This window comes from Thamnophis sirtalis, unplaced genomic scaffold (assembly GCF_051295495.1).
Source record: "Thamnophis sirtalis isolate CommonGarterSnake01/CBP01778 unplaced genomic scaffold, rThaSir2_p1.2 scaffold_14, whole genome shotgun sequence".
Lineage (NCBI taxonomy): Eukaryota > Metazoa > Chordata > Lepidosauria > Squamata > Natricidae > Thamnophis > Thamnophis sirtalis.
The window spans coordinates 2,289,903-2,315,259 of record NW_028261394.1 but is presented as its reverse complement, the minus strand read 5'-3'; the positions used below and the strand labels follow the sequence as shown (position 1 = coordinate 2,315,259).

Here is a 25,357-nt window from a genome sequence, read left to right as displayed (position 1 = left end):
GGAAAGAGGGAGGGAGGAATAGAAAGAGGGGAAGGAAGGAAAGGGAAAGAAGGAAGGAAAAGAAAAGGGAGGGAAGAGGAAGGGACGGAGGGGGGAAAAGAAAGGGAGGGAGGGAGGAAGTTTGGGATGGGGCCCGCAGCCATTAAATGCTTTTCATAATCCTTACTCTAAAGTAAATAGACTGCCCGGTGTCCAGTAATTAGAAGGAAGAGAAGACGGTGAATTATTTGTAAGGCTGGTTATATATTAATGCATATTATCCATAGCATGCCCATAGAAGCATCATGAATATATTATATGGCATGTATTATTAATCCTTTCCACCCAATTTATAGCCAGCCGCTCTTCGGAAGGGAGTGGGGACAGGGCCCAGGCAGGAGGCCAGGCTGGTCTGCAACCGTCTTCTGAGCTTTTTCGGACATTTGCTCTGAATGGGAAAAAAAATGGGGTCTCCGTCCCCTCTCGATCCATTGCTGTGGCTCTTGGCTCCTTGTCTGCTCCCAGCCAATGAGAGGAGCCCCCTTTTGTTATTCTCTAGACATTATTTTTTATTTATTAAACTTATATGGCGCCTGTCAAGAGACTCTGGCTGGCTGATTTATATGGGGTGTGTGTGTGTTTATATTTAAATGTTATGTCAAAGCACCTGATATGCCCAAATATTTCCTTGGCTCAGCTGATAAGGGAGGAGAGCTTGTGGCTTAGAGGCTAATACAACTGCCTAACATGTAAAAACAGCCCAGGTTCGAATCCCAGTAAGGGTATGGCTAGCTGATGAGAGCTAAATAGCTTGAAATAGATCTATGCTAGTCTCCCTTTATATATATAATGGAAGTAGTGATCTTCCTCCCATATTTGGGCATACCGGGGGTTGTAAAATCTAAATAGATACCTTTCACCCTGGCTTGGCTGATAAGGAGTCAAGCTCTGTAGCTCAGTGGTTAACACATCTGCCTAAGATGCAATACATCACAGGTTCGATTCCCAGCAAGGGTATGGCTAGCTGATGAGAGCTAAATAGCTTGAAATAGATCTATACTAGTCTCTATTTATTTATCAGCACAAATATAACACAAATATAACAAAAGCAACAGTAAAAATATTGGGTTTCTGTCGTGACGAGCCGATTGACAGATAATGGAAGCAGTTAGCTTCCTCCCATAATTGGGGCTTACCAGGGGTTGTGACACTATATATATATATCTCTCTGTGTGTGTGTGTGTGTGTGTGTAGGTCTTTAGGTTTATTTCATTTATATGCCATTTATATATATATACTAGTCTCCCTTTATTTATCAGCACAAATGCAAATATATATATATTTGCATATATGTGTTTTTATTTGTGCTGATAAATAATATATATATATATATATTGCATTTGTGCTGATCAATAAAGGGAGACTAGTATATATATAGTATATACTAGTATGTGTGTATACACACACAAACACACACACACACATATCCCTCGTTCTTTCCCTCCCGCCCTCTCTCTCTCCCCCTCTCACCTCTTTCTCCCCCCCTCCCTCCCTCCTCCCCCATAGTAAGACGCGGACTGTGCCAGCCATAAAACCTCAATAAGAAATAAATAGCAGCTTTGCGTGAACTTCCCCAAATCTTCCTTTCCAGAAATTCCCGGTTTCTCCTCTGGAGCCCCTTGTGCACTTGGGGTTCAGCCACAGGATAATCGGGGTGCATTTGGATCCCCCTGCGACGCTTTTTGCAAAGTATTCCGTTCGGGAGGGGTGTGGGTCGCCAAGCTGCTTTGCGGCGGATCCTTAGTGGGGGCGAGGGGACCCTCCCCAAACTGCCTCTCCGCCTCTTTTGGACCTTTCAAAGCCATTTTTTTTTACAGCTGCGCTCCAGCAAACTGCTCTGCCCCGCCCTTCCCGACCCCTCCCCACAAGCCCCCCCCCCTTGCTTCAGAAGACGGGGCTCGTCTGGATGCCCTCTAGCTGCCCCGGATGGCGCGAAGGCGGCTCCCCCTGCCTGCTGCGCCCTTTTCCCCCGCGTCGGAAGGCGGAGCAGGCGCTGGTCCGGCCGGGCCCCGGCCGCTCCCGCCCCGCCGCGGCCATTGGCGGCTCTTTCCTCCCCGCAGATCCGGCGCCTTGCGGGGCTTTGGCTTGGACAGCGCCCGGCGGGGCGTTTGGGGAGCTCGGCGTGGCTCTGGCTTTCTCCTTCCCCCGGGTTGCAGGGGATCCTCCCGCCGGGGGAAGATGCGCTCCGGCCGGCTGGATGGCGGCCGGGGCTGGGCCGGGGGAGGCTCTCAGCTGCGCGGCGGCCCCTCCGGCTGGGAGGCGAGGCCAGGCGGGGGCGGCGACTTGCAGGAGGGAGGCGTGGAGCTCCCGGCGGGCGGAAAGTAAAGTTGGCGCTGCCCGCGGAGAAAAGTTCTTCTTGTCCTTCTTTTTTCCCCCGTTTCCCTTCTTCTTTCTTCTTTGGAAAGGGGGAGAAACCCCGGGAAAAGGCCGCAGCCCCCTCCTCTCTTTTCCCATTCAGGCTCTTCCTCTCCGGGAAGAACCGCCCGGCGCCTCTCACTCCTCCTTCCTGCCTTTCTCCCCATCCCCTTTTTCCTGCTCGACCCCCTCACTTCTCCTCCTCTTTGCTTTTCTTTCCATCCCTTTTTTTCCTGCTCGTTTCCCCCTCACCCTTCCTGCTTTCCTCCCCATCCCTCTTTCCTGCCCGCACTCCTCCTCTTAGCTTTTCTTTCCTTTTCCCCCGCTCGTTCCCCTCCCACTCCTCCTCCCTGCTCTTCTCCCATCCCTCTTTCCTGCTCGTTTTCACCCCTTCCCCTCGCTCCCCGACACCCCCCCCCCGCGCAATTCAGGATGTCGCCCACCCAAGCGCTTCAACTCTGGTGCAAGCAACAGTGCGAAGGCTACAAGGGCGTCTCCGTCACCAACATGACCACCTCGTTCCGGGACGGGCTGGCCTTTTGCGCCATCCTGCACCGCCACAGGCCGGACCTCATGTGAGTGACGCCGGGGGGGGGGGTGACCCCCTTCCTGGGAGGGGAAGGGGGGAAGCGTGGAAGGAGGGAAAGGGGAGCGCTGGTTTTTCCCCCGCGCGGAAGTTAAGGGGAGCTTCCAGCTCCCGAGGCAGTCTACCCCTAGAACCTCAAAAGCTGGAGAACCTTGGTCCCTCATGCTCGGTCTTGGCATGACCAATGCCCAGGCTGTTGGGCATCTCCCAGAGGAATCCTGCTGGAATTCAGTGGGGGGAGCTCCCAGTTTGGCATAAACCTTTGCAGAAAGGGCTGTGTGTGTGTGTGTGTGTTTGTGTTTCTTTGAGTTTGTTCGTTTGTTTAGGTGCGGTTTGATGCCACATAGCTTCACCAAAGAACCGTCTTGAGGGCGCAGGGTGTATTTAGGAAAGAGTTTGCATTGGCTTTATGCATTTCTTCTATTTTATTTGAGTTTCACCTTTATTATTTTTTGAAAAGGATGCATTGAAAAGTTTTGCCTGGACATTTTCCTCCAAGGGTTGGCAGAGCATTTTTGGTGGTGCGTCCTTTCCATGTGTGGCATCCATGTTTGCGTTGCCTTCATTTTGCTTTCTGAGATGGCCAAAGGTGAGAGGAGCTGCTCAGATATTGCAGGACGTATGAAAAGTCAGGTCCCATAAACAGTTTATTACAGTATATAAATTCCATTAAATATTCAAATGGGTTTCTATTTTCTGATTTAGAAAAAATATGTTCCTTATGCATGTGATCCTTGACCTTTGAACCTTGCTATCTGCAGTGGCAGCATTTTCTCTGGCAAAAACATAATTAATAAATTAATTAATAAAGCAGACCGAGATTGGCCTATTGGACCTGGCCTATAGTCAACTCTATATATGTGGATTTTATAGATATATAAAATAAGATTGTATTAGATAGATAGATAGATAGATAGATAGATAGATAGATAGATAGATAGATAGATAGATAGATAGATGATTGATGCATGGATGGATGGTTGGATGGATAGAGATGATAGATGGATGGATGGATGGATGGATGGATGGATGGATGGATGGATGGATGGATAGATGGATGGATGGATGATAGGTAGGTAGGTAGGTAGATGATAGACAGACAGACAGACACACACACACACACACACAGATATATGATAGATACATAAATTGATGGATGGATGGATGAATAGAGATGATAGATAGATAGATAGATAGATAGATAGATAGATAGATAGATAGATAGATAGATAGATAGACAGACACATACAGAGAGAGAGAGATGATAGATAAATGGATGGATGGATGGATGGATGGATGTAGATAGATAGATAGATAGATAGATAGATAGATAGATAGATAGATAGATAGATGATAGATGGATGGATGGATGGATAGATAGATAGATAGATAGATAGATAGACAGACAGACAGACACAGAGAGATGATAGATAGATAAATGGATGGATGGATGGAGATGATAGATAGATAGATAGATAGATAGATAGATAGATAGATAGATAGAAAGATAGATAGATAGATGATAGACAGATAGACACATACAGAGAGAGAGATGATAGAGATAGATGATAGATAGATAAATAGATGGATGGTTGGATGGATAGAGATGATAGATGATAGATAGATAGATAGATAGATAGATAGATAGATAGATAGATAGATAGATAGATAGATAGATAGATAGATAGAATTGTAATTGTTCTGACACCAATCTTGTAAAACAGACCATTCAGGTTAATGCTGGATCCAAATATCCCCTATGAATCCAGGGTGAATGTTGAGTTTTCCCACTTGTAACCAAGTCCAGTATAATAACACCCATTATATGGAATAGTATTTTTCCCCTAAATCATAATTTTTAAAAATCAGTTGAAGTTTAAGAGCTAGGAAGTCCTTGTCATTCTTTACACGTTCTACGTGTGTCCCCTTCGCAATAAGAGTCAGACAGAAAAGTCATTTATTTCCCAATTCTCTCCCCCCACCCCACACAATTTCACCCATCTGATGTCATCCTCCGTGCAACCACAGAGTCAAGAGTTTGTGAGCAAGACGAGGCCAACTCTGCTGTGGCTGGACACATATGTGTCACTTCCTTCCATGTGACTGACTGACCCCAGTGAAGAGAGGACCATCCCCCATGGAATGCTAAGACGGTTGGGAACAAAGCCCCCATTCTTATCTCCAGTTTATATCTCTTTACGAGAGCCATGGAGTTAGTTTATTCTTTCTTTCTTTCTTTCTTTCTTTCTTTCTTTCTTTCTTTCTTTCTTTCTTTCTTTCTTTCCTTCCTTCCTTCCTTCTTTCTTTCTTTCCCTTTCTTCCTCCCTTTTTCTTCCTTTCCTTCTTTCTCTCTCTTCTTTATCTTTCTCTTTTTTCTCTCTTCCTTTCTCTTTCTTCTTTTCTCTTCCTTTCTCTCTTTTTTCTTTCTCTCTTCCTTCCTTCCTTCTTTCCTTCCTTTTTTCTTTCTTTTGTTCCCTCTTTCTCTGCATCCCTCTTTCTGTCTCCCTTCCTCCCTCCCTCCTTCTGTCTCTCTCTTTCTGCCTCTCTCTGCCTCTTTCTATCTTCCTTCCTTCCCTTTCTTTCTTTCTCTGCATCTCTCTCACTGTCTCTCTCTCCCTTCTTTCCTCCCTCCTTTCGTCTCTCTCTTTCTGCCTCTCTTTGTCCCTTCCGTCCGTCCATCCTTTCTTTCTTTCTCTTTCTTTTTTATACAAAAAAGGAGTAAGAAAAAAAGAGAGAAAAAACAGGCCCAAAACACGCACACGCACATTAACTACAGGAAAAGAACATAATATTTATCCCAATAGGGAAATCATTAAACTTGGACGCCATAAAATAACGTTTAATCACGGTTGATGTGGCTGAATGAGTCTTTATCTAGAACAACCTTTGGCACATGGAAAGCCAGCTACCAATTGCTGGTTCTTGTCTTGGGAGGGATTTAAATCGATTAAAATTAAATTAAATCCCCAGCAGAATTCTGACGCAGTGTTTTCCCTTGATGTGCTAAGTTTCTGCATCCAGGGGTGGATTAGGGTCACCTGGTGGGAAGATAGGCAGGAAAGAAATTGAATAAATAAATAAATAAAATGTATCTCTCATGAAGCTTTTGGAAGGCTAGAAAGTTGGCAGAAAACTAAACCGTGATGACTTGCTGGTACTTTTCAAAATGCATCTCATAATATTTGGGTCGAGATACGATCGGGGGGAAAGTCCATTGATCAAATGTGGCCCCTTCTAAATAATTTTGGGTTCAGCTAGGGTGAGTTTTTCTAGCTTGTCTTCATCCCAATAAAAGCAAAGTAACATCCAGAGACGGGAAGATGGAGAGGATAAAGCTCAAGGCGCTAGTCGTCACTTATAAAGCCCTTCATGGTATTGGACCTGGGTACTTGAGAGACCGCCTGCTGCCAATTACCTCCAATTGACGATCAGATCCCACAGATTAGGCCTCCTCCGAATTCCATCCGCCGGCCAATGCCGACTGGCGACTACCCGGAGGAGAGCCTTCTCTGTGGCTGCTCCGACCCTCTGGAACGAGCTCCCCGTGGAGATTCGAACCCTCACCACCCTCCAGGCCTTCCGCAAAGCCCTTAAAACCTGGCTGTTCCGACAGGCCTGGGGCTAAAGAGCTTTTTGCCCCCCTCCTCGAATGGTATGACTGTTGTGTGCTTTTAAATTGTGTATTGTTATGTTCGTCTTTTTTATTCCCTGTCTGTACCCCCTTCCCTGACTTGAATTGTGAGCCGCCCTGAGTCCCCTTTGGGAAAAGGGCGGCATATAAATGTAATAAATCCAATCCAATCCAATAAAATAGGGGAAATTAGAGGAAGCCGGGCAACCAGTATTTCTTTTAAAAAAAAAAAAAGTTTGACTTGTTTTATAACTTTAGAATTAGAAGCTGCCCAGAGTCACTTGATGGCCCGCTAGAGAAATGGAATAAATAAATAAAAACGGATTTTCTCAGATCTTCGAGGTTGCTTCGTGTGGTTGTTCCTGACTCCAGGAAGGTCTCCCAAGGAGAGCCAAAAAAATTCAACATGGCCGCCACGGCGGTCTGCTCCAAGCCCCGCCCACTTTTTATGGGCACCGCGGACGCCATCTTGATGTTTCTGACCTCTCGGCCCTGCCTTGGGAGGCCAACCAGTCCTTAGCGCTTCAGACCATCACCGCTTGTCTCGGCTCAATGAAAAACAACCGGAAAGTCCCTTGTCCTTGTTTGTCTTGAAACAAAAACATGAATTTCAGAACAGATGTTTGCAATGACACTTGGAAAGGCGGGTTTAAAGCAAACAAGGGTTTGCCGGCGGATGGAAACGCTCGGCAGTCTCCCAGCTGATGTTTAGACGTCTTCCACTAACAGGCCTGACAACTGTTGGCTGTTTGCATTTAGATGTGACAACGCTTGTGAGTCAAACAGTAGAGGGAGAGTTCGGGTGGAGGCAGCAATGGAGCTGATCAGTGGGGGGGTTTCCTCCCCTCTTTCAAATCTCAGCGCTGTCATGTCTTCGGCGAGCAAGGCTGGGGGGAGCCCACACTCCCCTCGTGTCTTCCCGAGAGCTGTGGGTCAAAATCTCTTCAGTACCCGGTTCAGGTCTCATCAAGGAAGGGTCTGCCCCACGCACCACTGGACCTGGAGGTCGGAATGTCTCCTAGGCCAGAGTTGGCGAATGGTATTGGCACCAGTGCCAAAACAGGAGTGCCTACCTGGGGGGAGGAGGAGCACCACAATAACAGTTAGCAATAGCAGTTAGACTTATATACAGCTTCATAGGGCTTTCAGCCCTCTCTAAGTGGTTTACAGAGTCAGCATATTGCCCCCAACAACAATCCCGGTCCTCATTTCACCCACCTCGGAAGGATGGAAGGCTGAGTCAACCTTGAGCCGGTGAGATTTGAAACCGCCGAACTACAGATAACAGTCAGCTGAAGTGGCCTGCAGTACTGCACCCTAACCACTGCGCCACCTCGGCTAGGATAAGTGATAGAAACCAGGGAATAGCAATAGCAATAGCAGTTAGACTTATCTACCGCTTCATAGGGCTTTCAGCCGTCTCTAAGTGGTTTACAGAGTCAGCATATCGCCCCCACAGTCTGGGTCCTCATTTCACCCACCTCGGAAGGATGGAAGGTTGAGTCAACCTTGAGCCGGTGAGATTAGAATCGCCGAACTGCAGATAACAGTCAGCTGAAGTGGCCTGCAGTGCTGCACCCTAACCACTGCGCCACCTCGGCTAGGATAAGTGATAGAAACCAGGGAATAGCAATAGCAATAGCAGTTAGACTTATATACCGCTTCATAGGGCTTTCAGCCCTCTCTAAGCGGTTTACAGAGTCAGCCTATCGCCCCCACAGTCTGGGTCCTCATTTCACCCACCTCGGAAGGATGGAAGGTTGAGTCAACCTTGAGCCGGTGAGATTAGAACCGCCGAACTGCAGATAACAGTCAGCTGAAGTGGCCTGCAGTACTGCACCCTAACCACTGCGCCCCCTCGGCTCTGGAACCCAGGGGAGCAACCGGCAATGGCTCTGTGTGCCACCATCACGGTCCCAGGCTGAATCTCTGTGGACAGAATGTTTGGTTGTGAAGATAATGTTGTCTTGGATGTTGGGGTGTCATCCTTTCATAATTAGCTCGTGTGTGTTGGGAAGTTACAGGCACGTGCGTAAATAAATCCAAGAATGTTGAGTTTTGTTTTCCTCACCTGGAGCAACCTAAAGTTGCTCCAGAAGACCAAAAGACCAGACATTGTCAATCTTCCAAATTCCTTCAGGTGAATTTCTGGCTGATGTGAGATTTAAATCAGGGCTTTGTGGCCCACTTGGATCATTGTCAAGTCGTAGGGATGTGCCAACTCCTTTCGACAGAGTAGCTGGCTTACTCCTTCTGTAGTGGCGGAATTGCCCTGAACTTCGGCTGGAAAACTTACGATTGCCAATATTATTCACTTTTGGACCGGGTCTCCTCGTGAAATCCTGAGCCCCAAGAATTCAGTTAAGACATTGTTTCATGTGTAAGTACATTTGTTCCCTGTTGCCTTAGATTTAAGGCCGAGGTGTCGCAGTGGTTAGAGTGCAGTACTGGAGGCCACTTCAGCTGACTGTTATCTGCAGTTCGGCGGTTCAAATCTCACCAGGCTCAGGGTTGACTCAGCCTTCCATCCTTCCGAGGTGGGTGAAATGAGGACCCAGACTGTGGGGGCGATATGCTGATTCTGCAAACCGCTTAGAGAGGGCTGTAAGCCCTATGAAGCGGTATATAAGTCGAACTGCTATTGCTATTATTGTTTACATCGCCAAAACCCAGGCTGGAAATTCCATCTGTCCCCAAATTCCTACTCACCCGTCGTCCAGGTGTATCTTCCAGATTATTTAGCCAAGAGATGGGATTGTTCTTCTGCAGGCGTTTTCCGGAATTCTGTTGAATCGTTTTCTTCCCTCTTCACAACCCGTGTTTAATTTTTATTTGCATGAATGTTTTTCCAGGAAGAAAAAAAAAAACAGCTTGTATTGCCCAACTCTTTGAAGTTAGATCTTTAGTTGTTCCTCCTATTAGCACAAGGAGATTTTAATGCCACAGGAGGAGAATTTTCTTGCTGGTTTTAATAGCTCGATTCACACTAGGGGGAACAGCAGCCAGCTCAGTTTCTCCCTGCACGATGGGATTTAGGATACTTGCAAAAAGCCATCCCTTTTAGGCAGTTGTGATTATGGGTAGAATTGCTTTCCAAATCCCTGATTTCTTTGTGGATGGATGAGATTTCCCAGAAGGCAGATCTGGATCTTGGAAACTTTCAGCAGATGTATGGAATTGTTAATTAGAATTTGACAGTGGATCTCTTATTTTTTTTGAAACAGCCATGTAAGGGCAGGTAGATTCCTGAAGGATGAGATAGCCGAACTGAATCACGACTGTTTGATTGATTTGATTGATTGATTTTATTTCATTTATATGCCGCCCTTTTCCCCAAAGGGGACTCAGGGCGGCTCACAATTCAATCAGGGAAGCGGGGTACAGACAGGAAATAAAAAGACGAAACATAACAATACATAATTTAAAAAACACACAACAGTCATACCATTCGAGACCGGGGGGGGGGGGGGGCAACAGCTCTTTAGCCCCAGGCCTGTCGGAACAGCCAGGTTTTAAGGGCTTTGCGGAAGGCCTGGAGGGTGGTGAGGGTTCGAATCTCCACGGGGAGCTCGTTCCAGAGGGTCGGAGCAGCCACAGAGAAGGCTCTCCTCCGGGTAGTCGCCAGTCGGCATTACAGGGGAAATGTCCATGTGGTTACAAAGAGCTAAACTTCAAAAACATTCAGACTTAACAGAATAGCAGAGTTGGAAGGGACCTTGGAGGTCTTCTAGTCCAACCCGTTGCTCAAGCAGGAAACCCTAGGCCATTCTGAACAAATGCCTGTCCAATCTCTTCTGAAAAGCCTCCAGTGATGGAGCACCCGCAGCTTCTGGTGGCAAGCTGTTCCACCGGCTCATTGTTCTCGCAGTCAGGAAATTTCTCCTTATAGTTCTAGGTTGGATTTTTTTTCTTCCACCCATTCCTTCTTGTCCTGCCTTTAAATGCTTTGGAGAAGAGGTTGATTCCCTCCCCTTTGTGGGAGCCCCTAAAATATTGGAAGGCTGTTATCTTGTGTCCCCTGGTCCTCCTCTTCCTTAGACAAGGCATACCTAGTTCCTGCAACCATTCATGGTATGTTTTATCCTCCAGTCCCCTAATTCATCTTTGGAAGTCTGTCTTCCATCTTCAAGTTCCAGGAGAGGAGGAATGATAGGGGAAAACATCCTAAAATTCAGAATAGCGGGAAAGCTGGCTTGTGAGGGTAGGGAGAAAGTTTGGCCTGGCAGGCACCGTGCGGTGAATCCTGGCCTGTTGTTACTTGTTTCTCTATAATAACTTTTGCTTTTCTTTCTGTCTTTCAGAGACTTCACTTCCCTGAGCAAGGAAAACATCTTCGAGAACAATTCCCTGGTAAGGTGGTTTTTTCCCTTGGCGCAGTGGTTAAATGCAGCACTCTAGGCAACTTCAGCTGACTGCAGTTCTGCAGTTTGGCTGTTCAAATCCCACCAGGCTCAAGGTTGACTCAGCCTTCCATCCTTCCGAGGTGGGTGAAATGAGGACCCAGACTGTTGTTGGGGGCGATATGCTGACTCTGTAAACCGCTTAGAGAGGGCTGAAAGCCCTATGAAGCGGTATATAAGCCTAACTATTGCTTTCGCCTCCTCTTCGTTTCCCTCGAGGCTGTTTTACCTCCTGCCTCTTTTTCTCGTGCACCTTGACCTCAGGTAGATTTGATCAGAACAAACAGCTCATAAATCAGATACTCAACACCATTAACTTTCCTTTGTGGAAAAAGAAAGAGAGGAAGAAATAGCCGTTTGCTTGCCCTGCGTAGGATTACTCAATTTTTTTCCCCCCCTGGGCTTTTTCTGTTTGTCTGCAACGTTCGTGAGCTGCGTTGGTGGAGCAGGCTAAATACCTGGGGTGGGCCACTTGGGATACCTTGGATATGGAGGGGCTCCAGGTTGGAGGCCTGGAGGGGAACCCCAGAGTCTTATCTGGAAGAGGCCAAACTTTCAAAATTAACGGGGAGATCAGGTGGATTAATCTTGAACTCACTTTCGCCTTCGGTTCATGGCAGTCTAGAAAAACCCGTTTGGCGAGGTTTCCAGCACTTGCCAATTTGCATGGAGGGGAAGTTGTCCTAAGGCAGCGGTGGCGAAGCGAGCGCTCATGCGTCCCCTGCAAATGTGCCCCACCCCTGTGCGTGCGCAGCCCCCTCGCCCATGGCCCATGTGCGGCAGAAAACTGAAGACCAGCTGGCTGGCATGCGTGGCGGAGCTGAATTGGGGCAACGGCTCACCTGTCTTAGTCGTAGGGTGAGGACCTTTTGATCAATATCTGCACCTCCCCCTCAAAAGCACCACCAGCAGCTGCCACCCTGAACCCCGTTTTGGCAAAGGGTTGGCTCTTGATCTGGATCGGACCAAGTGACTGGTGATTTACCTTACGCTAGCTGAGCCTGACTGCAGTTCAGCAGTTCGGCTGTTCAAATCCCACTAGGCTCAGGGTTGACTCAGCCTTCCATCCTTCCGAGGTGGGTGAAATGAGGACCCAGATTGTGGGGGCGATATGCTGACCTCTGTAAACCGCTTAGAGAGGGCTGAAAAGCCCTATGAAGCGGTATATAAGTCTAACTATTGCTATTGCTATTGATTGCACTTGGGGTGGACGGGAAGGTTGTGAAACAGGGTGGCGTGAATGTAGGTGCACATTTATGGAAGTTTAAATTCTGGAATGCCAGTTTTTCCAAGGGGGAAGAGTCTTGATGCATCTGTCTGTCATCTGTCTATCTGCCTAACTACCTGTCTGCCACCGTCATTTAACGACCCGCATAATCCCTTGCGGGGTGGGGTCCGGGCTACTGAATGGAAATAACAGAGTGTTTAATGGCCGGATGCCCTTCCTGTCACCAATGCGGAGTTGTGTTCAGCAGGCATATTCTCATTGTGCACAGAGAGAGAAATATCTGCCTCTACCTGGGATTGAACTCACAGCCTCCTGATTGTGAGGCAGGAGCTCCACCTTCTAGGCCACCTCACCACTCTGTCTATATCTATCTATCTATCATCTATCTATCCATCTATCCATCTATCATCTATCATCTTTCTATCTATCTGTCTGTCTGTCTGTCTGTCTGTCTGTCTATCTATCATCTATCATCTATCATCTATCTATCTATATTATATTTAAGATAGTCTATCTATCTATCTATCTATCTATCTATCTATCTATCTATCTATCATCTATCATTATCTTCTATCTATCTATCTATCTATCTATCTATCTATCTATCTATCTATCTATCTATCTATCTATCTATCTATCTATCTATCTATCTATCTATCATCTATCATTATCTTCTTTCTATCTATCTATCTATCTATCTATCTATCTATCTATCTATCTATCTATCTATCTATCTATCTATCTATCTATCTATCTATCTATCTATCTATCTATCTACCTACCTACCTACCTACCTACCTACCTACCTACCTACCTACCTACCTACCTACCTACCCACCCACCCACCCACCCACGCACCCACCCATCCATCCATCCATCCATCTGACTATCTTCATCTATTTCTCTATCCATTTCATTATTGCTCTATTTCTATTTATCCATCTCCCTCCATTTTCCTTTCTCAGTCTCTGCCTCAGTTTCCCCATCCCTGTCTCCATCTCATCCTCTTCCATTCCTCTCCCATCTCCATCTCCTGTTCCCTTCTCCCTCCCTCTCTCTGTCCCAGTCTCTCCATCCCCTTCTGCTCCTCTTCCAAGGAGAACAGGTCAGCCTTAGTCATTCCTCCTCCCTTCGTTTTTCTCGTCCTCCTCACCACTCTGTAAAGCAGATCGGATTCCCAATGATTCCGGGAATCCTCCCTGAAAAACCCATGATTGGATTTAGATCCATGTCCTTTCACCCTGGCTTTCTCCCAGTCCGCCGGGCTCCCTTGTCCCGATCCGGCCGCCTCTTGAAATGCCTTCCGCCTTCCCTCTGGAAACCAGATCCTCCTCTGTCCCCCTTCCTTCCTCGCTGTTTGGAAACCTGAGATCCTGGGATGTGGAGTGCCTGGGAAAGCCAGTGGTTGCGAGGAAGGAAAGGCTGCCAGATGTGCGTGTGAGAAGGAAGGAGGCTTGGACCACCCAAAGCCTCTGTGCCGCGTCCAGCAGGCCAAGCGTGGGTCGAGGGGCTGAAGGAATGGAATGTCCCGGGGAAGGAGCTGGGCCTCCACGTTGAGTTTCCGTGGCCTGGCCGGGCTTCAACTCCAGGCTTGGAAAACGAGATTCTTTTCCGACCGCACCAGAGAGCCTTCCTAATGAGGACTAGAGGGCTTGATGAGGGACGCGGTGGCTCAGTGGCTGAGACGCTCGGACGAAAGGTCGGCGGTTCGAATCCCCAGCTGTCCTACAAAAGAATTTGGGCACGGATCTCCGCTTGGTTAAAGAGAAGGAGATCTCCTAAAACCTCTCTGTTCGCATCTCCCAGGCTTTCCGAGTTGCGGAGAAGGAGCTGGGCATCCCCGCTTTGCTGGACGCCGAAGATATGGTGACCCTCAGGGTGCCCGACCGACTGAGCATCCTCACTTACGTCTCCCAATATTACAATTACTTCCACGGCAAGTCACCCAGTGAGTATCTCTCTCTCTCCCTCCCTGCCTCCCTCTCTCTCTCCTCTCTCCCTCTCTTTTCTCGCCTCTCTTTTTCTCTTCTCTCTCTTCTCTCTCTCTCTGTCTCCTTCTCCTCTCTCTCTCCTCTCTCTCTCTTTCTCTCCTCTCTCTCCTCTCTTTTCTCTTCTCTCTCTTCTCTCTCTCTTTCTTCTCTCTTCTCTCTCTCTCTCTCCTCTCTCTCCTCTCTTTTTCTCTTCTCTCTCTTCTCTCTCTCTTTCTTCTCTCTCTTCTCTCTCCTCTCCTCTCTTTTTCTCTTCTCTCTCTCTTCTCTCTCTCTCTCTCTCCTCTCTCTCCTCTCTTTTTCTCTTCTCTCTCTTCTCTCTCTTTCTTCTCTCTCCTCTCTCTCCTCTCCTCTCTTTTTCTCTTCTGTCTCTCTTCTCTCTCTCTCTCTCTCTCCTCTCTCTCCTCTCTTTTTCTCTTCTCTCTCTTCTCTCTCTCCTCTCTCCTCTCTTTTTCTCTTCTCTCTCTTCTCTCTTTCTTCTCTCTTTCTTCTCTCTTTCCTCTCTTTCTCTCCTCTCTCCTCTCTTTTTCTCTTCTCTATCTTCTCTCTCTCCTCTCTCTCTCTTTTTTTCTCTTTCTCTCCTCTCTCCTCGCTCTCTCTTCTCTCTCTCTCTCTTGCTCCCTCCTTCCAGATTTTGGACTGCCGTGAAGTCCTGTCCACACTGGGGGGGGCTCCTATGAAGCCTCTGAAAAAGTTTAGAGGATGGGAAGGATTAAACAAGAACAACGAAGAACCCAAGATGCAGCCAGCTCGACATAAACCACGGTTCTCTTCCCAAGCAGGATAGCTAGAGATGGAGCTTCCAGGGGCAGATGCAGTGTTACACCCAAGGGCTAGAGGGCAGCAAAACTGGAGTGGTAATTGCTGAGACAGTTGGAGAGGAAGGGAAGGGAAGAGAGGGAGGGAGGAAAAAAGAGGGAAGGAAGGAAAGAAGGAGGGAAGGGAGGAAAGGAAGGAAGGGAAGAGGGAGGGAAGGAAGAGAGGAAGGAAGGAAAGTTTCTTTAAATTGGGAAAAGAAATATTGATAATTTAAAAAAAACAGATGGTTACCTCAATAAGCAATAAATTATCTTAATAATAAAAGGCAGGTAAATCAGATTGCATTGCGTGCCAGTTTCCCGGACGAAGCTACCCAATCGTGCCCTGGGTGTCTCTTTTATATGCCCGATGAGAGCCGCTGGCATCTCAACTCTCCTCCTTTTCCTGCAGTTGGAGGGATGGCTGGAATCAAGCGCCCGGCTTCCGAGCCCATTGAGCAGCCGACCGAAAAAAAAGGGGTCCCCGAGCCGAGGGCCCCGAGTTCAACCCAGCAGCCAGTGAGACCCCCTCTTCCTCTCGAGCCCAAAGCGGAGCCAGCTGTGGTGGGGCGCAGGATGGGGATGGAGACCTCTCCGACGGTCGAAGTACGTCACACCAAGCCTTTTGCCCTGGAGGCTGATTCTCTCTCTCTCTCTGTGTTTATGACAGCTGGGTGTTTCAGAATAGAACCTCCATGGATCAACAGAGTGTATCTTAGGGCGTTTTTTTTTAAAGGAAATTAGCCAAAAAAAGTTGCAAATTGTGACGATACGGTTGCAGAGTGATGCCTCCGGTCATAAGTGCAAGGCTAAACGAATCAGAACAGAGAAGGGGCTCCGCTGGGGAACTGCTGAGAAATCCCTTAGTAAAACAGGGGAGGGTCTTTGGGGCTCGATGGAGGTGTGTGTGTGTGTGTGTTTCCTTTTGAATCCCTGTTTTCCTCCTGCCTCCCAGAGACGGGTCTTAGCTGAGAGGAACAATGCTCAGCCGAGCAACTGTGCCGTCTGCGGAACTCACGTCCACTTGGTGCAACGCCTCCTGATGGACGGGAAGCTGTATCACAGGAACTGCTTTAGGTATGATTCCCTCGGGAGGGTTTGGTCAGGGCCTGCCCTTGATACCCCAACCCCATGCCGGGCTTCAGGGGTCTGGTTTGGGGAGGGGCGAGGATGCTGTAGGGATTGGGCGGCCTCTAACGCCTGCGGTGGCCCAGCGGGCCTCAACCTCGGCCACTGAGATGGGTGGAGTTCAACTCTTGACTTCGTAACCTGATTCCCTATCACCCTGATGGCGGAACCTCTGGCACATGGGCCACAAGTGGCACGCTGAGCCCTCCCTGCGGGCACGCGGGCCATGGCCCCAGCTTAGCTCCCCCGCACATGCGCCTCCCACCAGCCAGCTGGTTTTGGGGTCTCTGCCGTGCTTGCAAGGGAAGCGGGGCACATGCATGAGACGGCGCGCATACGTGAGCAAGCGGAGTGGTCATGCACACATGCATAGGGGCGGGGGAGTGTGATGCTCCCCCCCCTGGCCCTTTTTGGTCCGAGGAGGCTGCAGGGAAGCACATCGTACCTGCCAGCAAGGCTTCCGCAAGCCTCCGCTATGCTCCAGCTGCTCGGCGGAGCATTGCGCAGGTACTGAATGTGCCACGCGCGGAAGCACCGAAGGCTTTAAAGCAGTGGTCCCCAACCTTTTTATCGCCGCGGACCAGTCAGCCTTTGATAATTTTACCGTGGCCCACTGAGCGCGCGCAGGGGTGGGGGGGCGTTGTTCACGATGACACATTGATTGTTCAGTATGGCTAGCGTAGATAGCGTAGCACAAACTGCGCCTACGCAAGGCTAAGCTACTAGCGCTGTCTACGCTAGCCCTACGTAGCTGCGCAGGCGCTCTTAGGTTTTTTTCAGGAATCGGCCAGCGCTGAAGCGCTGAAAAGGAATGAGAAGGGCGGCGCTGGACACAGGGGGGCGGTGGGCCGCTGGTGACGTCAGAATGCCACCAGCGGTCCAGTAACACCCCTTGTGCCAGTTAGCCCTAATTTGCATACAGAAAGAAACTATGGCCCCCGGCCGCTGCAGCGATCATGGCCCCCGGCCGCTGCGCGGCCCGGTGCCAGGTACTCCACGGCCCGGCACCGGTCCGCGGACCGGGGGTTGGGGATCACTGCTTTAAAGGACAGGTAAGGAGCTCGGGTGGGCCCTCCGGAGGACCATACCCGGTGCTCCAGAGCATCCCGCCTGCAGCCCACCACTGTGGCAGGACCCATGTTCAGGGGCGTGCGAGGGGGTGTCGGGCACACATTGCATTACGGGTACAAAACGGTGAGCCATCACTGCCCTGTTAGATGGTCACGATTTGTCCCCAAATTCCGCCTCCAGGTGCAAAAAATGCTCCAGCACTTTGCAGAGCGGGAACTACAAAGCGGGGATCAGCCCCGGAACCTTCCTTTGCAACCGCCACGCGGGAGCTGACTCGGCGCTGGCGCCTCCTGCCCAGGAGAGCCGGACGGAGAAGAAGACAGCCGCTTCCAAGACCCCTGCAGGGAATGGTGGGAAGGGGCTAGGGCCCACGCCGGACGCATCGCCGGTGCCCAAACCCCGTAGGGCCTTCCAAAGCATCGCGGCTCCCCAACTGGCAGCCGCTCAGGAACCGTCCAATCCCCGGAGTCCTAAATCCGGCGGGGTCTCCCCAAGTCCAAACCTCCTTCGGCCGCACCCTCCCGCCTCAACGCCGGACCCGCTTGTGGCTTCCCCTTCGACGGAAGTGCACTCCCGAATCCAGCAGGCGCGGGAGAAGTTTTCCCAGGCTGATCCGGGCACTTCTGACTTCCCTGCGAGGAAAGCGGAACCGGCGAAAAGTCCCAGCGCTCCTGCGCAGCCTGTCCTAATCCTTGAGAAAACGCCCGTCTCTCGAACTCAGGGCCCCGTTGGTAGTAGCGACAGCAAGAAAGACGAAGCCCGGAGCGTCCTTCAGCGTGCCTTACCAGGACCACAGCCAGGAGGCGTTGGCCTCGCAGCGCCCCGATCCTTGGCGCACAACAGGTGAGCCTTTGCTATCACACTGGCCTTTCCTTCCTTCCTTCCTTCCTTCCTTCCTTCCTTCCTTCCTTCCTTCCTTCCTTCCTTCCTTCCTTCCTTCCTTCCTTCCTTCCTTCCTTCCTTCCTTCCTTCCTTCCTTCTAGTAGTGGCCAAAATTGTGGTAAACTTTCGGGGGGGGAAAGTGTATTTTTGATGTTTGATGGCTAATAACACCACTTTTGTGTGGGGGGGGGGGAGTAGTACCCTAAAATGATATATACACGAAAAGATAATTTAATCAAAAATGCAATGCAAGGAGGGAGGGAAGAGGAGAGGGTTGTAAAGAGGGAAAGAGGGAGGGAAAGAAAGAGAGAAGGAGAGTTGAAAGGAAGGAAGGAAGGAGGGAGGAAAGGAGGGAGATTAAGAGAAAAGGAAGGAGGAGGGAAAGAGGAAGGGAAGGAGGAAAGGTATGTGAGAAGGCGGGGGGACCGAGGGAGGGGAAGGAAAGGAGGAAAGGAGAAAAGAAAGGAGGGAAGGCAGGGGAGAAGGAAGTAAGGGGGGAGGGAAGAAAAGGGTGTGGAAAAGAAGAAATGAGGGAAGAGAAGAGCGAGGGAAGGAATAAGATACCTAACCTTTGATGTTTATAAGGATTTGATAGTATGGGAATATCTCGAAATGTAGTTGTATTGTTTTTTACAAGTTATGGATGTTGTAGTTTCTTTTTACCAATAAAATCTTTTTTTAAAAATTAAAAAAAAATGCAATGCAATAACTTTTACGAAGGATTTGCTATTAGAATAGCAGTTATAAAGAAGAAAAGTAAAATGAGATATACAAAAATCGTCACCGTGTCAGATAACACTTACCGTATTTTTCGGAGTATAAGACGCACCTTTTCCCCTCAAAAAAGAGGCTGAAAATCTGGGTGCGTCTTATACACTGAATACAGCATTTTTTGCCTCCCAAAACCGCGCCCCCTTCCCTGAAATGGCCATGCAGAGCCTTTAGGAGGCTTCCAATAGTGCCTGGCTTAAAGTCACCCAGACAGTTTTCTTGACTAGAACTCACTGTCTCCTGGTGATTAGCCCAAAGTCACCCAGCAGGCTTTCATGGCTAAGGCGATACTAGAACTCCCATTCTCCTAGGGATTGGCTTAAAGTCAACCAGGCAGCTTTCATGGCTAATGCTAGAACTAGGCCAGACTAGAACTCACCTTCACCTGGCGATTGACTCAAAGTCACCCAGCCGGCTTTCACAGTTAAGGCAAGACTAGAACTCACCGTCGCCTGCTTTCTAGCCTGGTGCCTTAACCACTAGACCAATCCGGGTTTTCTTAAATTGCAGATTTAACTTTGCAAAGAGGGGCGTTTGTGGGGTGGGGTGGGGGGCAACATACCCTGGAATTGGCAAAAATGCAACTTCTTAAGAGTTTGTGGCATGAATTCAAATCCAGAAGCACAGACAGATAACTGATGCAGCTGGATTCATTCACTTCTTTAATATACGTAGGACTAAATGAATAAATGCACAATACCAACAGCTGGTTCTTCCAAGTAAATACGAAGCAGGAGAGTTACAAGCGAACACAAGCAGTTAGTTTCATTTTAGCGGACTGCTAGTTTACTTCTCAGAGCAGCAGACTGCTTTCCTTCTTAAGTTTCTGTTTCAATTCTCTGCACAGACTCGGATCTGTTTAAGCTCCCATTGGCTGACTTAGTTGCTATGCCTATTCATTGGCTGGCCTTGTTCCCATGTCTCTCTCCCAGTCATGAATATTTTAGCACAACTTTGATCTCTGATGGATTGATTTGCTGTGGAATCTTGTTGGTTACAGTTTTATTTCTTTATTAAACTAATATGCTGGAAGAGGGCAGTTTTGGAAGGGAGCCGGGGTTCGGTCTTTTCTTAACCAAGAAGATAATAACCATCTGTTCCTTCCAACAGCCCATCTTCTCCTGCCCTCTCTGGTTTGCGGAGTCTTCAAATCCAGAATCCCCCAGCTAGCAAACCCTTGAACAAGCCAGCTTTGGCAGACACCCCGAAAGGGGCAGAAACGCCGCCTCTCCCCAAGGATCCTAGCCACAAATGGGGGGTCGGAGCTGATCCCCAGAACAAAATCAAGGATGGGTCCATCGGCACATCGGCCGACGCGGGACGTAAATGGGACACCAAGGTGGCTAAAGGTAGGAAGCAGCCGTCCCTGTGATGGGTTGGGTTCGAATCATGATTTAAATCCACAGAGAGTCAATTGAATGATTTCAAACCTAGTTAACATCCCCAAAGGTGCTTTTTTTTTTCCCCCCAAGAGGCAAACTGGGCTTTCTGGTTTTTTGTTTTGAAGACGTTTCGCTTCTCATCCAAGAAGCTTCTTCAGATTCTGACTGGATGGTGGAGCTGAAGAAGCTTTCTTGGAGGAGAAGCGAAATGTCTTCAGAGAAAAATCAGAAAGTGCAATTTGGCTCTTGGGGGGAAAAGCACCTTTGAGATAACCATCACCTGGATGAGAGAGGATGTCCATAGACATTTCCCTTTCCTTTCCTTTCTTTTCCCTCCCTTTCTCCTTCCTTTCCTTCCCCTTCTTTCCTTTCCTCTCCTTCTTTCCTTTCCTTCCCTTTCTTTCCTTTCCTCCCTCTTCTTTCCTTCCCTTCCCTTCTTTCCTTTCCTCCCCCTTCTTTTCTTTCCTCTTTTTCCTTCTTTCCTTTCCTCTCCTTCTTTCCTCTCTTTCTCCTTCTTTCCTTTCCTCCCCCTTCTATTCTTTCCTCTCTTTCTCCTTTCCTTTCCTTCCCCTTCTTTCCTCTCTTTCCTTTCCTCTCCCTTCTTTCCTTTCCTTCTTTCTTTTCCTTCCCCTTCTTTCCTTTCCTTTCCTCTCCTTCTTTCCTTCCCTTCCCCTTCTTTCCTTTCCTCTCCTTCTTTCCTTTCCTTCCCCTTCTTTCCTTTCCTCTCCTTCTTTCCTTTCCTCTCCTTCTTTCCTTTCCTCCCCTTCTTTCCTTCCCTCCCCCTTCTTTCCCCAAAGTGCTTTTTTCCCAAGAGGCAACTGGACTTTCTGTTTTTTTTTTCTTTTGAAGACGTTTCGCTTGTTCATCCAAGAAGCTTCTTCGGATTCTGACTGGATGGTGGAGGGAGGGACCCAGTCAGAGCTGAAGGAGGAGGACCGAGAATCTCCATAAATCCCAGTTAATGTTCAAACCGGTGATTCTCAACTGGGGCGACTTTTAAAATGGGTGGCCTTCAGCTCCCAAAATTCCCCAGACAGCTGTGAGGCGGGACGGATGGAAGCCGCGATCCAACCCAATTCCCTTTCCTTTGTGAAAGCAATCAATCTCGGTTTGTTGACTAAAGGAACCTCGGTCGTGTCAGCTGCATGCTTTTTTGCGTTTGCTCATCCGCCCCGTAATTCACTTCGCTCCGCGTGACGGCTGGGTCTCGGGAGGAAGAGGAGGAGTGCAAACCTTGAATGCTGGTTTAATGCTTCACCCTCCTTTGCCTGTTTCTCGTTCAGTGAAAGGTGGCCTGGGGGCAGAAGAGAAATTGGAGAGCCCAGAAGACTGGAGATCCAGGCTGAAGCCGGTCAAGTGAGTGCTAATTAAAAGAGGGAAGGCAGAATATAAGGGGTCCTCGACTTACGGCGGTTCAAAGTTATGGCAGGCTTGGCAAAAGTGATTTACTGCCCGCGCCATGAAGACCATTGTAACATGAAGAGCCCTGGGGTCCCAATTCAGACACTGTGTCTTGTAGTCATGGGGCTGCGATGGGCCATCCTCCCATCCAATCAATCGGGATAGCTGGATTTGCTTAACCACCATGTGATTCGCTTAATGACCATGATGATTTGCTTTACAAATACTGTAAACATGGTTCTAAAATGTATACTAATCAGCATTAAATGAAACTTCATTGCATTCAGCTCTCAAAAGATAACCGTTATCTTTTGAGCACCACATAGAATCGAATAGCATTGCATGGCACAGCATAGCATAGAATAGAAATAATAGAATAGAATAGAAATTAGAATAGAATAGATTAGAAATAATAGAATAGAAATAGAATAGTATAGTATAGAAATAGTAGAATAGAATAGATTAGAAATAATAGAATAGAATAGAAATTAGAATAGAATAGTATATTATAGAAATAATAGAATAGAATAGAATAGAAATAATAGAATATAATAGAAATTAGAATAGAATAGTATAGTATAGAAATAATAGAATAGAATAGATTAGATTAGAAATAACAGAATAGAATAGAATAGAACAGAAATAATAGAATAGAAATGAGAATAGAATAGATTAGAAATAATAGAATATAATAGAAATAATAGAATATAATAGAAATTAGAATATAATAGTATAGTATAGTATAGAAAGAATAGAATAGAATAGAAATAATAAAATAGAATAGAAATTAGAATAGAATAGTATAGTATAGAAATAATAGAATAGAATAGAAATTAGAATAGAATAGTATAGTATAGAAATAATAGAATAGAATAGATTAGAAATAATAGAATAGAATAGAAATTAGAATAGAATAGTATATTATAGAAATAATAGAATAGCTTAGATTAGAAATAATAGAATATAATAGAAATTAGAATAGAATAGTATAGTATAGAAATAATAGAATAGAATAGAATAGATTAGAAATAACAGAATAGAATAGAACAGAAATAATAGAATAGAAATTAGAATAGAATAGATTAGAAATAATAGAATAGAATAGAAATAATAGAATATAATAGAAATAATAGAATATAATAGAAATTAGAATATAATAGTATAGTATAGAAATAATAGAATAGAATAGAAATAATAAAATAGAATAGAAATTAGAATATAATAGTATAGAAATAATAGAATAGAATAGAAATAGTAGAATAGAATTCCAGAGTTGGAAGGGACCTTGGAGGTCTTCTAGTCCAACCCCCTGCCTAAGCAGGAAACCCTACACCACTTGAGACAAATGGCTATCCAGCATCTTCTTAAAAACTTCCAGTGTTGGGGCATTCACAACTTCTCGGAGGCTTCCCGTGGTTTTGATTCTATTTGATTTGCAGAATCTGGTACGGGGCTGCCAGATTCTGCCTTCCTTGGCACAAAAAGTTGGTGAGGGCCTTTCCATGGCAACGGCTTCTCTCCTCTTCTGCAGACCCCCCTGCCAGGACGGAGCCAAGATTCCCCCCAAACCCACCGATGTTCACAAAGTGGAGATCAACGTACAGGTGAAACCGAGACAAAATGACAGCAGGCCGTCTCTTTCAGTCCTCTCCCCGGCAGTTCCCAATTCCGGTACGACCGAGACCTGCTTTGAAAGGATCTGGGGAATTCCCATAAGACCGGTGGCCATTTTATTTCTCCTTTGGGCTCCCAAAACCTTTCGAGCAAGACGCTAGTCCTCATGAAGGAGGGGGAGAGAGAGAGATCTCTGGGTAGCTCAGTTTCCTCTATTTCGGCCCTCTTGGTGGTAACTTTGTCCAATCATGGGCCCGTCCCTCACGAGAAGCATCTCGCACATCGAGATAGCTGAAAGCTGGATTTGAACTCAAGTCCTCGCTCGTAAGCTGGGTTTTCTCTCCATTTTTTTTTGTTCCAATGGTAGCACCACTGGCTGTTCAACCACAGACGAAGAAGAAGCTGTTGGCGTCACATCTGCATGACTCCAGCAGCTGGCAGAAAGGGAAAGAGCCGTGGGAACCTCAACCAGCTACCGCCAAAGCAGAGAAATGGAGCCCGTCCAAAACAGTGGTTGCGCCCGGTCAGTTTCTCTCTCATCGCTTCCATGGTTAGACGCTGAGTCTCTGGCACTGCTGGACTACAGTTCTCATCATCCCCAGCTAGGAGAGCCCTTGCTGAGGGATGCTGGGAATTGTAGTCCCGCAGAAGGCCTTTGACGGCAACTTTTCCTTCTTCGTTTTTCAGCCCGGCCGTCCTCTCCGAACCTTCTGGAAGCCTCTGAGTGAGGAAGCGACCTCTCCCACCAAGGTAGGCTCTGGGTTCCAGCCGAGCCGCCGGCCTACCTCGCAGGGTTGTTGGGAGGGCCCGACGTTTGCTTTCTGCCGTGAGCCTCAGAGGGGTGTGTGTGTGCGAATCGCGTGTCTTTTGACGCCTTTCAGCTCCCCCGGATTACGTCCCTGAGGAAGAGATCCAGAAGGAAATCCGGCAGATTGAAAGAGATCTGGACAAGCTGGAGCAGAAGGGGATTTCCTTGGAGAAACAGCTGCGGGCCTTGCGAGGGAGGTGAGGTGGGGGGTCCCTGGCCAAACGGATAAGAGCCCAAAGGGGGTGATTCCCGGTCGCCTTTTGAAAAGAGTTTTGGAAACATCCAGGTTTCTAGTCCTCGTGGAGGCCTGGAAAGCAGAAATAACGTGGCTTCTGCTTTTTTTTTTTCCTTCTCGAATAACGAACAAGATGAAGAGAAGTTTCCAAATTAGGGAGTTTTTTTATTTTTTATTTATTTTTTATTTATTTTTATTTTATTTTAACAATTTCATATATACATTCACAATTATATGATCTCATAACTGTTATTAATAATATGTATTTATAACAATTTTTCCCTACAGTTGACAATAATACTTGAAGATTGCTTTCTTAACATCCCATAGATCCATCTTATCTTACAACGGCCCTACTTCTTCTTCCCTCCCTCCCTCTTTCCTTCCCTCGGTTTCTTCTCTCCTACTCCCCTTCCTTCCCTCCCTCCTTCCCCTTCCCTCCTTCTCTCCTTCCCTCCTTCCTTCCTTCCCTCCTTTCTTTTCTCCTTCTCTCCTTCCTTTTCCCCTTCCTTTCCTCCTTCCTTCCCCCTCCTTCCTCTCCTACATTCCCTCTTTCCTTCCCTCATTTCTTCTCTCCTACTCTCCTTCCTTCCCTCCTTCCTTCCCTCCTTCCTTCCCTCCCTCCTTCCCCCTTCCCTCCCTCCTTTCTTCTCTCCTTCTCTCCTTCCCTCCTTCCTTCCCTTCCATTCTTCTCTCCTTTCTTCCCTCCTTTCTTCTCTCCTTCTCTCCTTCCTTCCCTCCTTCCTTCCCTCCTTGCTTCCCTCCCCTCCTTCCCTCCCTCCTTCCTACCCCCCTTTCTTCTCTTTCTTCTCTCCTTCCTTCCTTCCTCCTCTCCTTTCCCAAATTAGGGAGTTTTTTGCGCAGGTGCTGGGTTCTTTCCCCACCCGGCCTACCTCACAGGGCCAACATGAGGCTCTTGCGGGATGGAGAATGCCCCGTTTGACCTCTTCCTCTGGTCTTGTGTTCAGATGATTCCGAAGACGCCCTGATGGTGGAGTGGTTCAAACTGATCCACGAGAAGCAGATCTTGCTGAGACGAGA

The 25,357-nt window shown here is 47.7% G+C and overlaps 1 protein-coding gene across 1 annotated transcript in view; it reads left to right on the top strand.

Moving 5' to 3' along the window:
- Positions 1 to 2,810: 2,810 nt before the first annotated feature.
- Positions 2,811 to 25,357, top strand: part of MICALL2 (MICAL like 2) — a gene marked incomplete in the record, with an annotated part of 29,363 nt that continues 6,816 nt past the window's right edge. The window contains 12 exon segments of the mRNA XM_087729233.1: positions 2,811 to 2,969; positions 10,913 to 10,961; positions 14,046 to 14,187; positions 15,437 to 15,630; positions 15,980 to 16,101; positions 17,404 to 18,066; positions 19,987 to 20,244; positions 21,275 to 21,302; positions 21,382 to 21,614; positions 23,191 to 23,330; positions 23,641 to 23,796; positions 24,155 to 24,266. Of these exon segments, the coding sequence (XP_087585359.1) occupies positions 2,827 to 2,969; positions 10,913 to 10,961; positions 14,046 to 14,187; positions 15,437 to 15,630; positions 15,980 to 16,101; positions 17,404 to 18,066; positions 19,987 to 20,244; positions 21,275 to 21,302; positions 21,382 to 21,614; positions 23,191 to 23,330; positions 23,641 to 23,796; positions 24,155 to 24,266 (2,240 nt within the window).